This window comes from Coffea eugenioides, chromosome 2 (genome assembly GCF_003713205.1).
Source record: "Coffea eugenioides isolate CCC68of chromosome 2, Ceug_1.0, whole genome shotgun sequence".
Lineage (NCBI taxonomy): Eukaryota > Viridiplantae > Streptophyta > Magnoliopsida > Gentianales > Rubiaceae > Coffea > Coffea eugenioides.
Window position 1 is genome coordinate 73,253,804 of NC_040036.1, and position 15,606 is coordinate 73,269,409.

General features: G+C 34.6%; 1 protein-coding gene across 1 annotated transcript; it reads left to right on the forward strand.

Moving 5' to 3' along the window:
- Positions 1–800: 800 nt before the first annotated feature.
- Positions 801–12,512, forward strand: LOC113762777 (long chain acyl-CoA synthetase 6, peroxisomal). Its single transcript, XM_027306368.1, has 23 exons — positions 801–1,124; positions 1,974–2,034; positions 2,113–2,190; positions 2,354–2,425; positions 2,520–2,601; positions 2,853–2,958; positions 3,039–3,115; positions 3,844–3,888; positions 3,992–4,078; positions 5,085–5,174; positions 5,277–5,356; positions 5,437–5,530; positions 6,262–6,350; positions 6,436–6,524; positions 6,767–6,896; positions 6,990–7,108; positions 8,465–8,588; positions 8,669–8,755; positions 9,793–9,896; positions 9,967–10,052; positions 11,721–11,807; positions 11,916–12,002; positions 12,172–12,512. Exons 1-23 carry the CDS (start codon positions 992–994, stop codon positions 12,268–12,270), a joined length of 2,106 nt encoding a protein of 701 aa, XP_027162169.1. The 5' UTR covers positions 801–991; the 3' UTR covers positions 12,271–12,512.
- The last annotated feature ends 3,094 nt before the right edge of the window (positions 12,513–15,606 follow it).

Below are 15,606 nucleotides of genomic sequence, written 5' to 3' on the forward strand. Positions count from 1 at the left end.
TTTAAACTAAAATTGATGATTCTGAAACTCGTTATGTGGGGATGGAAGTAGTGCGGACAATTTTTTGAAGACATGGAAAAGCCTCCCAATCCAAGCTCACCCGCTTGCCATTCATATTTTTAAGCAACATATCAAAAAGGAAATGACAAACATTCCACATTAATCAAACTACAATAACTTGTTTGGATTGGCATGATTTCAGATAAAATAATTTGCTTCACAAATTCCAATCACCTTTTTATCTTTTCAATCACCTTTTTATCTCACATACATCATATCACAAAAAATACTGCAGTAATTATCTCAAATAAATCATCCAAATAAACTCCTATCCAAATTTAAACTTCTGAATAGCCAAACATCAATCAAACCTCATCAATTGTTTCATACTATACTATCAAAAGAATGAAGTCCTGTACTTTGCCACATTAGTCAAACTATTTATATATCAATCACATCCATAATGAAGTCACGCACTCTACCATAATGGATCCAAATCATCAATTAAAAAATCATAAAAATGGCGCCAATCAACTACTCCCTATTCATCCGCCTTGCCGGCTCATTTTAGTCGAATCTAAATAAATAGCTCGCACGCCCTTTTGGATTTACGTGCCGCTTACGTTAGCCACTCGCCTTCCTTCTCCCTACACCAAAAACGTCGCAGCTTTAATAACAGCGACCCTTATCCCTTCCCATACTTCCGTCTCTATCTTCTTGCTTGCTTCAGAAAATTTCCTTTGAAAAGAAAGAAAAAAATTTGCTCCAGAAAAAGAAAAAAAGAAAAATAAAAAACTATTTTATTGGTCGTCACCTTTGGAAAGCGTGCCCGATTTGGCCACCAAATAATAACAGAAAAAATATATATATTATTTTGATTGCCTAAAACGACGTAACAGAAAATATATATTGAGATAGTTCAAGAATTCGACAAGTTTTATCTCTCTCTTTTATTTTAGCTCGGTGAAATTTTTTTTTTAGTTGTAGAAAAATGAGTTTGGAGGAATCATCGTCGACGGCCGAGCGGCGGCTGAGAGCGATTCAAGGACATCTAATTTCAGCCGCCGACGGTTTGAACTTGCGGCAGATCCACAAGAATGAGACCGCTGGTGAATTCGTTCATGGTAATCTATTTTTCGATTTATTCTGTTATTTTTTCTTTGTTGTTCATTGTAAAAAAAATTTAAATTTGTTTATTTACGCAGTAGAAGTTTGCTTGTTGGTTAGTAGTGGTGGTGGTGGTTGTAGTTGAAGTTTCTAATGCGTCCGGCAATGCATTAATGTCGAAAGTTGTTTAACGGTAATGATTTTGGTTTTCGTTCTTCTTGTTTGAATTGGCTATCGGTATTGATATAGTGTCGTCTGAAGATTGTCTGAATTTATTGTTAAACCAGGTGATAAACTGTTTAACTTATTGTTTAAGATGATTTAATTGAGGATGAATTTATCTATTTTGGGCAATGAGAATTAAAGATATCAAATTTCTGTTTTTCTGCTTTTCTTTTGAAATCAAAGTTTGAACTTTGATGCAATTGTTACGTTGTAATGAAAAGCAAAAGGGTCTCTAAAGAAGTTATTTGGAGCCTCCAGACCGAACTTGGAAGGTAGGGAAATTTTTTGTTCTTGTATGCTTGACTTTGTTCTTTAGAAAGAAGTTTTTGGTATTGGTTTGGATAATAATTTCTTTGGTTGAAAAAGGAAAGGAACACCAATAACTGTATTGTCATTTAATTTGCTGCAGTAAATAATGATAGATTCAGAGTATGGTCAGAACACCTACAAAATGTTATACGGCTAAGTCATGAATTTTTAAACTCAATACGACAAAAATGCTTTGGTTGAGGACTAAAATAAAAGATCTTTGGGGCTATTGCAGCTATTTTTCGCTTTTTGTGAGTGTCCGTTATGCTTAGTTTTCAATGATTCATATCATATTAATTTACACTTGAAAGATGGTTTGAAAACTTGATCAGGTCAGGGATATAGTGTAGTTCTACCTGAAAAATTGCAGTCAGGCAAATGGAATGTATACAGGTCAGGTTTCTTGCATATGAATTTTTGAAATGCTCCCTGTCATTTTCGTTCAGTTCACTAAGTTATTGATCATCACAGATCTGCATGCTCGCCTCTGAAGCTTGTTACTAGGTTCCCTGATCATCCTGAAATTGGCACATTACATGACAACTTTGTGTAAGATCATTTTATACTTCTCTTGCAGTTTAGTAATATGCTTCTTCAAGTTTGATGTCTTTCATGATTTTCTGGTTTTGACTTTTGCTTGCTCAGGTGTCTTGCCAAAATTTATCCTTAACCAAGTTTGTCTTAATTGGTTCTCTTCATTTTGTGTGCTCAGATATGCCGTTGAATCGTTCCAAGATTACAAGTACTTGGGTACTCGAATTCGTGCAGATGGAACCATTGGAGAGTAAGTTAGCTTGGGAATAACATTTTTGAACATATCAGTATAGATACTTGATAAGACTCCTGAGAGTAATTTGAATTGACCTGTTGCATTGAAGGTACAAATGGATGACATATGGTGAAGCTGCCACTGCTCGATCGGCAATAGGTTCTGGGCTTTGCAATCATGGAATACAATCAGTAAGTTAAACATTTTCTTAAACTTCTGTAATGTTGATGGACCCGTACCAGAATTTAATCTTGATCTTTGTCTTTACAATGGTTCCCAGTTTTTTTGCCTATTTGTTGTGGCCATGTTTGCATGCCACATTTAGCTACACATAGATTTTGTTTATTTTGGTTATTTGATGTTATATATAAATCAAGATTACTTTTGGAATTGTTTCGTGAATTTATAAAGTAATCATTGCTTATTGGTTTTTCATGAACAGGGATCCTGTATTGGACTTTACTTCATAAATAGACCAGAATGGCTTATTGTGGATCATGCTTGCTCAGCATATTCGTATATCTCAGTTCCTTTATATGACACTCTCGGTGTGTAGTTGTCCATCCTTATAACTCTTTTTGGTCTGATGAAGGCTGTTGAACTTGCAAAACTTTTTCCCTTTCTTCAGGTCCAGATGCTGTTAAGTACATTGTGAATCATGCTTATGTACAGGCCATTTTTTGTGTGCCAAGCACTCTGAACACAGTGAGTTTATAATTCTTTTCTTATTGTTTTAAAAAATGCATATTTAGCTCTTATAGGTTACCTGTTTATTCTGTTGTTAAAATCATTCAGTGACAAATACATCATGGGGCCATAGTCTACGAGTATTATCCATCGTACTCGTTATGTAGTGCAGCACAGAAAGGGTTGCATCCATTTATTGACTTCACTTAGTTGGATTCATGAAACTGCATGAGTTTTTAATGGGAAGGGTAGCCAACATGTATGCAGTAATAGGTGTCCTGAAATGAGGAACTGTTAGGTCATGACCTTTGTGGGTGTTATTTCGAATTATATTATTCTTAATTGCACATTCTGCACTTACTAGTAAACTTATAGATGTAAATCCAAGTCTCAGTTTCTGGACAGAAATGAGTTTCAGATTCTGATCTCTTCGACAATTTATCCCAGATTGAATTAGGAGATAAGCTTTGCAAGTATGATGCATTTATGATCTGCAACTCCCTTTAAACAGATAGCTGTTCTAGGCTTCTAGTGTAATTAACTTATATCTTGTTTATTGAACCCAGTCGCCTTTTTCCTTCTACTTTTGTGTCAATGTTGAATCCCACTAAGACTTGAAATTGGCCTTGTATTTATTTTCCATCTGTTTCAAATGTGAAATCCAGTTTAAAACTTAATATATATATTTTGACGAGCATGTCCAAATATTTGATATACATCTGATGCTTCTTTTTGAATGCTGGCAGTTGTTGAGCTTCTTATCTGAGATTTCATCTGTACGTTTAATAGTGGTATGTACTTCTACATCTTCTTGTCAAATATATGATTATCTTTTCTAGCAGACCAAACTTTGTTGTTTTCATTTTTTTTAATACTATATTCCATGATATACAGGTCGTAGGAGGGGTAGATGAGCATCTCCCATCTCTTCCTTCAACATCTGGAGTTAAAGTTATTTCGTATTTAAAACTACTTGATCAGGTAGTTGAAAATTGTTGTCAGTGGTGGTCTGTATCAACATTTTTTATATTCTTTTGCTATGTTGTTTGGCTGCATGACTTTGTTTTGAGGAATAATGAGGCTTGGACGCTCTTTGCTTCTTGAATTTTATTAGTAATAATGGTGACACTTATTCAAATACTGAAGGGGAAAAACAAATTATATAGCTCTCTTTTGTCATGTCTACTGAATGGTGATACGTTTTTTTTAATAAACTTAACTCACAAAAGAATAAGTGAATTACACAATCAAGTTCGACTCTGACCTTTGCTTCATCAGTTCCCACTTCATTGTAAAGCAAGATTCTGTATATCAAGCTCTTATTTTTGGTTCAAAGTACAGAAATTGTGATACATAAGAAGTTGACAATTTATATTTGGTGTCTTATGGAGAATTGAAAAAGGTGAAAGTTTAAAGAAATTTAAAAATTTGAGGCTGTCAAAATCTTACACTAATTTTTGTTGCTATTGATCTGGGTTTTAGTTAGTGGAAATTTATCTTTGCTTCAACTATCGTCTTTACAGTGCGTATGTCTTGTTCCCTCTGATATTCCCTTTGATCTCCCAATAGATTAAGGTGCATCTTTTTACAAATAAAATTTACCACTATGATAATCACAGATCATTTTTTTCCATGAATCTTGACTTTGTGGAATGGAATTGAAACGTTGCAGAAAGAATTAGGAGACACTACAATTATTCTTTACCTACCTTTCTTGCAAATGTGTTGAAAATAGAAACAATACAGGCACCTGCAGTAGCCCATTGCCTTACTTCTTATTATTATTTTTTTTGTAAATGTGTTGAAAATAGAGAAAGTACAGGAAACTGCTGTAGCCCGTCGCCTTACCCTTTTTTATTTTTTCCCTTCTGTTTATTGATGTAAAACTGAAATCCCCTTTCTCCTATTTTATAAACACTGGAAAAGACTTGAAGTTTTTCTCTTTTGGACGAATTTATTGTTGATAAATTTGGACTTTCTTTTCCAGGGTCGTGGAAATATTCAGCCATTTTGCCCTCCCAAGCCTGATGAAACTGCAACTATATGTTATACAAGTGGCACTACTGGGACACCAAAGGTTGATTCTGTTTCTATAGTATTTTCTTCTGTGAGAATCTCAGTGTGATTGATATTGTGCAAATTTAATGTGTTGTTTTTGTCTTTGTCATCCATGGAAAAGGGTGTGGTCTTGTCACATGCCAGTTTGATTGCAAGTGTTGCAGGTGTGAGTCTTAACGTCAAGTTTCATCCCTCTGACATGTGAGTTTTGTGCTTGGTTTATGATTTATACCCCTTATGTATGTTTCTACCAACAAATTGTTGCTTGTTCATTTCTGCAGTTATATTTCTTACCTTCCTCTGGCACACATCTATGAGCGAGCCAACCAAGTTATGTCAATTTATTTTGGTGCCGCTATTGGTTTCTATCAGGGGGTATGCCTGCATTATTTCCTTGTTCAGTTATAGACATTTGATATGGTTGACAGTTTCATTCAATGTAATATGTATGTATTTTCTTTTAAATTTTGACAAGCATTCTGACATCTAAGTGAAAAATGCCTACGTGGGAAGTTATAAGTTTTACCATAATCCGTGACCTTGAAGGAGCAAAAGAAAAAAGAAAGAGTATTAAATGAGAAAGAAATCAACAACCACAGGCAACTCTTCAGTTCTTGCATCCAAAACCATTTTGAGATCACCTGTAGTCCTTTTGGGTTAATTTTACTTGTTTTACGGTCTTTTCTTTCTTTTTAAATTCCTTACAGGTGATCTTGTCTACCCATGGACTCATTAAGTACCGACCTTGCCCACCTATTGTTTCTTATACAGTGGCATTTTCATCCGAAATTAGATCTCAGATTTTGTGCTAAAAATATCGGGAGTAAAAATTTCTGTTCAGGTCAATGATCTACTTGCAACTTGAAAGAAAACAGGAACTGATATTTTACATGATTTAAAAACCATAAAAACACAAACATTACAAATTCACATGGGCAAAAGGATTATGACTACTCATTTAAGAGTAGCGATAGCAAATTTCACTATTTTCTACTGCTTTGGTCATGTTCTTGTGAATTGCTTTTTTCTTCATGATCTCCCCAATTTTTTTTAATATGTTTCATTTAAAAATTGTATTCATGTATAGATATCTCATCAACATGCAGGACAACTTGAAGTTGATGGATGATTTGGCAGTTTTAAGACCAACTATATTTTGCAGTGTCCCTCGTCTGTACAACAGAATATATGCAGGGTATGTTTGGGCAAAGCTCTAATACATACATTGTGTCACTTTGTACCTTGATCTCTCAAATTTCCACTCAATTTGCCTATTGTAGGATTACGAACGCTGTAAAAAATTCTGGGGCCCTGAAGGAGAGATTATTTAATGCCGCTTACCACTCCAAGAAGCAGGCAATCATGAACGGTGTGTCCTGCAGCACTTCGAATTAAACTCCCTGAATTTGTTCTTTGTGCTTTTCAAACCCAGGCAGGAGTAATAGGTCACATGCATGTGGTGTTCACATGCTACATAATAATTTTCACGCATGGATGCTTATTGAATAGAAGATTAATGAGAATACCATAAGTGGTGTCTTAAATATGTGTTAATGTCTCTGCCTCGTTATTCTTGCTCTGCACTCATTTGTACTTTATTTAATGTTTCAGGTAGAAAGCCATCACCCATGTGGGATAGGTTGGTTTTCAATAAAATTAAGGAAAAACTTGGAGGTCGAGTCCGCTTCATGTGTTCAGGAGCTTCACCTTTGTCACCTGATATCTTGGAGTTTCTGAGGGTGTAAGTTGTACATATTACTTTGTAAGGAATATCACCATGACACATGTACGAGGGATCAACAAACAAATATAATTTATTACATGCATGTTGCAGATGTTTCAGCTGTCGAGTTATGGAAGGATATGGAATGACTGAGACATCCTGTGTCATAAGCTCTATGGATGAAGGTGACGTCTCAGTTGGTCATGTTGGTTCTCCAAATCCTGCTTGTGGTAAGTTTTCAAGTAATGAAAGCCAAAAAAACAAAAAAACTGTAATGCCTGCTGGTTTAAAATAAACCTGTGTTATAATTACATGTTGAAGTGTTTACCACAAACTTTGACTCTGTGAGGTAAACTGAAAAAGTTTTGTTGAAGCTACTATTTAAATTCTAGATTTTGGATTGTTAAATTACAAGTACCTGTAACAGCATGGTGCTGTCACAATGGTGGTGACTAGAGGTGGCAATTTGTCCCAAGTCCCAATGGGTTACCCATACCCATGGGGACTTTGGGCGGGATGGGTACTGAAATTTGATATTGGGTTTAAAATGGGACAAATCCCAATTGTACCCATTAATTGATGGGAAATCTTGGGAAATACTTGGGTACCCATTGGGCTCAAATAGCAAGGGCTCTGTTTGGATTAGTTATTTTTGGGGGGTGTTTTTAAAATATTTTATTGTAGTAGTGTATATGAAAAATTTTTACTATAAAATTTTTTTTTTAAATATTTGATATACTAATATGGATGGGATATTTTTTGAATTATTGTATATTACTGTAATACTGTATTTGAAAAACTTATTTTTTGAAAAAATAGCCAATCCAAACGGAGTCTTAGATTCAAAAATTATCTTTAACAATTTTTATAGTCATACTAACGAATATAATCTAGTAGTTTTTCTAGTCATTATCCACAAGAATTTCCAGCATTTCAGTCAATTTAGACCTGTCATCCTTGAACAATGATGAGGATAAATATTCAACACCCTAAGTACCTTGACCATCTTGATATATGTTGGAATATGGTTGTATATCTATTTTTTTCTTTATTTGTTAATCCAATTTTTGGTGGGAATCTTGAGTATAAAGCACTTGCATGTTTATTTAATAAAACTAAAAGAAATTTAATAAATCAAAAATATTAAATTTATATAAAAAATAAAAAATTAATTAAAGGAAAAAAAATATGTAGAAAATAGATTTGGGTATTGGGCGGGATCAATCTAAACCCATCCCAAAGTGATCCCGCCCAAGTTAGTCCCAAAACACATATGGGTAAGGTTGGGCCCAAACCCATATGACTCGGTTCCATCTCAAACCCAATCAAATCCCGCCCATCCCGCCCATTTTGCCACCTCTAGTGGTGACCTTTGGAGAATAGTCCTGATATTCAAGCTTCAAGAGTTATCTTTGATTATTCCCGAGTCATGAATGGGGTTGGGTTTGTTCATATCTATTTCTGACATGTAAATGGTCATGTTTACTTATTCCTTAGTCATGAATCTTTAATCTTTTCATTACTTAAAAACTTTTCTTTCTTGCATGCTAATGGTCATTTTTTGCCCTTTTATAAATTGCATTTAGAAATAAAGCTTGTGGATGTTCCTGAAATGAATTATACTTCTGAGGATCAGCCTCATCCACGTGGAGAGATCTGTGTAAGGGGTCCCATTATCTTCCAAGGCTATTACAAAGATGAAATTCAAACGTATGCATCTTTTATGCAATACCTTGTGATTAATTTTAAGTTTTTCAATTAGCATAATCTTGACCTGATTCGTTGAATAGGAGGGAAGTCATGGATGATGAGGGGTGGTTGCATACTGGAGATATTGGGTTGTGGCTACCTGGAGGGCGCCTTAAGATAATTGATAGGTAATATGTCTTCTAAATTTTAAGATACTGGTTTTGAAATTGGTCCATGCATCATGGTCATCAATGAAGTGTGCTTAAATTCATGGGATAATTTCAGAAACCTCCACTGAGGTTTCTAACAATTTCATTGAGCTCCCTTGAGGTTTTTAATATTACACTTACCTCCCCTGATGATAAACAATGACTATGATAACCTTCATAATTTTTCCAAAGACAAGCCATTGATAAAAAAGATAACAAAAAAAAGGAAAACAATTCTTCTTGACTAGGCCACACATTGCGACGAAATTGTTTCACCCATGGCCATTAAATCGTTACATTCTATCATTCAATAAGGGAAGAATCTTGGCTGTTTGAGTGGGGAAAAGGTAAGGATTGTGAGTTTTATGACTGATGGTTTGGTAGGCAATATATGGAAGAAACCTATAGAGAGGTAAAAATTATAAAGGTAAGAATTATGATGGTGGATTTTGGCATCTAAAATAAAGAGTTTGTTCGGAAAAAGAAGAAGTGATAAGAGTTTGAAATTTTGGATGGATATAGAAAACCATGGGAAGGAAAACTCAGGACATTGGCTAAGTAATAAAACTCATAATTTTGTGGTATACAAGTGTAATCTTGATTTTTAAAATTTTTTAATGATTATTCATATTTTGAAAATTAGATGAGGGCAATTTTGGGCGTTCATATACTTTTTTGGTCTTATATCATCAAGGTGAAACCCAAACCTATGTTCTAGGGGAGGTATGTGTAATTTTCAAAACGTGAGGGAAGCTGTCTAAAATTGTCAGAAACCTCAGGGGAGGTTTCTGAAATTATTCCTAAATTTATTATTTTTCAAAGATATCAAAGAATGTTTACAGTTGTGCTAATTTTTGCTGTGGACCCCGGATTGGCTGAAGAATAGCCAGATTTCTTCTAAATGGATTTTTAGTTTTGGAAGTACACAGTATTCTCCATACTTTGTCAAATTCAACCTTTTACATGTTAATGAGAATAAGATTGATCATTGATTATTAATTTGGTTCTGAAAACAGGAAAAAAAACATATTTAAGTTGGCACAGGGTGAGTATATAGCTCCTGAGAAGATTGAGAATGTCTATGCCAAGTGCAAATTTGTTGCTCAGTGCTTCATATATGGTAAGGAGATGATTATTGGTGTGTAAATCTATTCAATATATTTTTGGTAAGCCTATGTTAATGTCTGCAGGTGATAGCTTCAATTCCTCATTAGTGGCTGTAGTATCTGTAGATCCGGATGTGTTGAAAGAATGGGCCACTTCAGAAGGTATCAAGGTAATTGACCTCTTGATTTTGTGTAAGAGATAATGAATAGAACTCTGCAATTGATGTCATTTAGAGTGGTGTGCATTTCTGTTGGCTATCAAATGGATAAAGTGGTTGTATGTGCTTATTGGACGTAGCAAGTCCTTAGCTCATGGGATCCTTGTCTACCATTTCTAATTTCAACCAAATAACTGTTGGAAGACATGTTAAAGTTTGTATCAATTTGATGGCTTGTTCCTTGTCTATAGAACATCTTAAGTTTGCTTATATCCTGGACCGTGGAATTCATCTGTTCATTTAGCCTGGAAGTTCGCCTAGATGAATACGAGGCATGTAATTGCTTCCTGTAATAAGAACCTGCTGGTACTTCGTGCTATTCCAGGGGCAAATTCATTGACTTTACCTATGGTATTTAAGAATGGAATTTAGACTCGACTTAAAGCCCTTCATTGCTTTTGATGTTTCTTAAAGTTGTAAATTGCCAATTGTGGTAATGATTAACCAAAGTTGACAATGTATTAGCTTCTCTTAGAAAAGCTGTTCTGAAGTGAATGACATATTTAAGGTGCTAACTTGCCTGATTATTTTAAAACAGCTTACAACCAGACAACCTTTGAAAGAGAGTGATCAGCTTGGTAATTAATTTTTTTTTTAAGATGATTGATTTTTGAGATGACCTTTTATTTTTTGTCTTTTTTCCTTCACTAGATTGAATATCAAATATTACTTGGATCTTTTACAAGTTGATTTGTAAACCATTTTGATCTTTCATGCAGAAGCTGACTATGTTTAGCAATTATTACTTTTTAATTGCTTTCTTAGAAAAGCTGTTCTGAAGTGAATGACATATTTAAGGTGCTAACTTGCCTGATTATTTTAAAAGAGCTTACAACCAGACAACCTTTGAAAGAGCGTGATCAGCATGGTAATTAATTTTTTTTTTTTAGATGATTGATTTTTCAGATGACCTTTTATTTTTTGTCTTTTTTCCTTCACTAGATTGAATATCAAATATTACTTGGATCTTTTACAAGTTGATTGTGTAAACCATTTTGATCTTTCACGCAGAAGCTGACTATGTTTAGCAATTATTACTTTTTAATTGCTTTCCAGACCCATGAGCTGCCTGAGCAGACTGATTAGAGATTTCAAGTGGGAAGTTTGATTGGGGTAGTTTATCTGTTAAATGATCATGTGGATGTCAAGAAGAGCCACACTGACGAGAAACTTGCTATTTTCTGTCCCAACTAACTAAGTAGATTTAGCAACAGGCACCTGCAGCCTTTTGATTTCTGATTTCTATTCTATTTAGAACATAGTGACCTATTAAAACTGAGGGCAGAGAATGGTAGATATTGTGCTCTTATCATTGGTGGTTCTCCTGTGTTTGCTTAAGTGGCAAAGGAGCACATTGAAGAGGCTTGATAACGGAGTCGTACTTCTTGGGTCTAAGTCACTCGGCTGAATCACCTCTTAGTTTATTTACGAAGTTGGGGGCAGTGCGATACATTCTATTGCTTACCAGAAAAAGTTGAGGACAAGAATTTTCTTGGTGACCAGGCCTGGTGTAGTTCTTGTAAATCATTCACAACTGTGTGATACTCTGCAATATAATGGCTTTTCAATATCCATTGAGATTTTGATTGTTTGCATCCAATCTGAAATTGTGTCTTTCAGTTTGAAGATTTGGCAGAGCTATGTAATGATCCAAGAGCAAGGGCTGCTGTTCTAGCTGATATGGATGCTGTAGGAAGAGAAGCTCAGGTAGTAACTTTAAATAAGGAAGTTTATCTGTCGACTTTCATCTAAGATTTGGTGTTACAGATTTGATTGCTAACCCGTCAATAAATGCTTACCTCTTATATTGAACAGTTGAGGGGTTTCGAATTTGCAAAAGCAGTCACTTTATTTCCTGAGCCTTTTACTTTGGAGAATGGCCTTCTCACCCCGACGTTTAAGGTAACTGTCCCTTAGCTTCTCACTTCGTTAGGACTCGTAAAACTTAAAACCAGTGAGATTGTTATTTCCATAGACATCGACGGTGCCTGCTATGTACCATGCTTCTATCGTCGGTTACACATGAAGATGAGCATTATTACCTTTACTGATTCGTTATTCTGCATGTCAGGTAAAGAGGGCCCAAGCAAAGGAGTATTTTGCAAAGGCAATATCTGATATGTATGCATCGCTTTCTACGTCTGATCCCACTCCACAAAGTGCTTTATGAACATATATTAAAGCATAAAGAGGCTTTGCTTTGCTGTATACTAACACTTTTCTTTTCTCCTTCAAATCAATAAGCCAGATGATGTCAATTGTTGTTGTAATTTAAGCTGGCAGAGCAATTTTATGAGCTCTCTTGCAATTTTTTGTATAATGGGGGACCTAGGCCATAATTCATCTCGGTTCCCTATCGTAGTTAGCTGCTGTAGAACGAATATTTTTCCATAACTGATAGTACTGCTGTAACCACGCATCCCATCTTTTAGCATTGACGGGCACAACTATACTGGTGACAGATATTTGGTTTGTTAAGCTACAAATTTATAATTGCCAAATGAAAGAAATAATTTATGTGAACATACGTAGTTTTCGCTTTTCTTCTTCTGGCTGTTTGAACTGTTACAATTTTGACTTGACACAAAGTTTTGCGCCATGTTTCTGAACTTCATAGTAAACACGTAGACAGCAGGCCTCAAACCTCTTGGGAGAGAATGCTAATCAATTTGATTGATTGGATTGTTGTCAGATGAAAAAGGAAAAAAGTAGTAGTATAGCGGAAAACGAAAGAGACTTTTGTTTTTCTTTTTCTTTTGAAGCTTTGAACATCTTTATACTTCCTTTAAAGGCAATATGTAGGGATGATAACGGGTGCGAGTGCCCGCGGGGCGAGTTGTAGGGATTGGGTGCCCGCGGGGGTAGAAATGGGACGGGGTGGGGGCAAAATATTTTCCCCCGCCTTAAAATGGGGTGGGGGATTGCCCCATCCCCCATCCCGCCCCCCGAAAAAAAAAAAAAAAAAAAAAATATATATATATATATATATATATATATATATATATATATATATATATATAGACACACACACAAACATACACACACACACATAAAACAACCCTAAATTTCCTAAAACTGCTCCTTCACATTATCTGCCGATTGCCGCACGGTCTGCACCTTCCATCCTCTTTGTTCTGCGTTCTTCTTCACGCTTTGCTTTCATCCGCTCTTGAATCGTTTCTAGGTTTGCTCCCTTATCATTCTTATCTTGATAGATTAATGAAGCACACGTGGTGAATAAATGATTGCATCTGTGTCAATCCCTTTGCCGTGGTGCTTAAAGCTTAAGATTCCATTTTTGCCAAATTTTGTCAATTCCTTTAGATGTCTCTTTCCTTTGCCGTGGACCGTGACACTTAAACTTCCTTTTGTTTTTCTAATACTTCATGTTTAGGTTGCTGGAGATTAAGAACTACCAATTGTAGTTTTGCTATTTGATTTTTCAGCTGATTTCCATCGTTTCACAAAATCATCCCGTTGTTTCTGGTCTTTTCTTTTGACTTGGGTTGGTTCATTTTGGGCATTTTTTTATGGGTAGATTGAGAACTCTAGCTAATGGAGTTTGATTTATTGTGCTATTTGCTTTTTTTGTGATCAGTCCATTTATTGTGCTATTTGTTTTTTGAAAAAATCGTCCAAAACGTCCCTCACATTTTGTAAAATAACTTTTTTCGTCCCTCACTTTTAAAAGTGTAATTTTATGTCCCTTATATATTCAAATCGGTTAAATTTAGTCCTTAACTAGGTTTTCGATCATTTTTTGGCCGGGATCCATCATGTGCAAGATACGTGATCATTTTTTAAGGGTGAATTTGTCAAATTATATTTTACATAATCTGATCTATAGTCCTCCACATTTTATAAAATAAAATTTTTCGTCCCTCACATTTTATAAAATAATTTTTTTCATCCTTCACATTTCACAAAATGAATTTCTCCATCCCTCACATTTCAAAAAATGAAAATTTCATTTCTCACTAATTATGTGTGTGAATACTTTTTTTTAAACACATGTATATGTCTATTTGATTTTATTTAATAATAATAGCATAAACACATGTATGTAATTAGGCCCAACTTGTGGGCTATCTTCTCTTTTTGTATGATTATGACTAATATTTACCAATAAAACCTTAATTTGCATATTCTTATTGTATTTTGACCGAAAATAACTTTATTGGCCAACTTGACAATGAATGCAAGATTTTTTACTAGCTAATACCAGATGAAATCAAATGATCACGTATAATATATGGTATTCATATTGTTAAGTGAAATCAAATAGACACGTACATATATTTATGCTATTCGTATTATTAAGCAAAATCAAATAGACATATACATGTGTTTAAACAAAATGTATTCACACACATATTTTTTTTTTTGAGGGTTTCCCTCACACACATAATTAGTGAGGGATGGAAATATTCATTTTTTGAAATGCGAGGATGGAGAAATTCATTTTGTGAAATGTGAGGGATGAAAAAATCATTTTATAAAATGTGAGGAACGAAAAAATTTGTTTTATAAAATGTGGAGGACTATAGATTAGATTATGTAAAATATAATTTGACAAATTTACCCTTAAAAAATGATCACGTGCCTTGCACGTGATGGATTCCGGCCAAAAAATGATCGGAAACCTAGTTAGGGACTAAATTTGACCGATGTGAATATGTAAGGGACATAAAATTACACTTTTAAAAGTGAGGGATGAAAAAAGTCATTTTACAAAATATGAGGGACGTTTTGGACGATTTTTCCTTATTTTTTTGTCTTTGTAGATTTCTTATCACAATGAACCAGTCCAAAAATGTAATTACATCTGAACAGGGGGATAATTCATCAACTCCACAATCAATGAATGTTGAATCAATTTACTTGACAAATGCAGTAGAAGAAGATGAATATGAAATTGAAGGAGGAAAAAGAAAATTAAATCGAAAGTTTGGGCAAATTTTGATAGAGAGAAAGGTGAAGATGGCATTTTTTATGGTGTGTGCAAGTATTGTAAAAAGAAATACAAGATAGGTAGCACTCATGGAACCAGTACATTGCATGATCATTACAAAAGGTGTGCTAAAAGGCCTAAACAAGATATTAGGCAAATGTTACTTCGAAGTGGTAGTAAAAAGAATGATGGCAAACAAGAATTACACAATTATGTGTTCGATCAACAACAATCACACCATGAATGTCAGGGTTGCTTTATCAAGTGAGTTATCACATCTCGAGGTTGATGAAGAACAAATGTTCTGAAGTTGTTGAGTTATATTAATGAAGAGAAAAGTTAAATTTATTGTTGAGTGTTTTTAGTTTGTTGAATTCTGAGTTGTTAAATCCTTTTAGATAGTCATGGATATAACTTATTATGAACGGGTCATCTTTCGCTAATTAGTTCAAGAGACCTGTGAATGCTATTACTTAATGGGAAAAGCTCAATGTTGCTGTAAAATTATGTTGAGGCTTTGGATATGAATCTTTGACATCTTATGTACTAATACTC

What these genes read in the sequence shown, in the direction of transcription:
- LOC113762777 (XM_027306368.1), top strand. Translation starts at nt 992, where the DNA reads ATGAGTTTGGAGGAATCATCGTCGACGGCCGAGCGGCGGCTGAGAGCG. An exon ending in TCCTTTATATGACACTCTCG is followed by an intron (nt 2,959 to 3,038) that starts GTGTGTAGTTGT and finishes CCCTTTCTTCAG; the next exon opens with GTCCAGATGCTGTTAAGTAC. An exon ending in CATCTGTACGTTTAATAGTG is followed by an intron (nt 3,889 to 3,991) that starts GTATGTACTTCT and finishes CATGATATACAG; the next exon opens with GTCGTAGGAGGGGTAGATGA.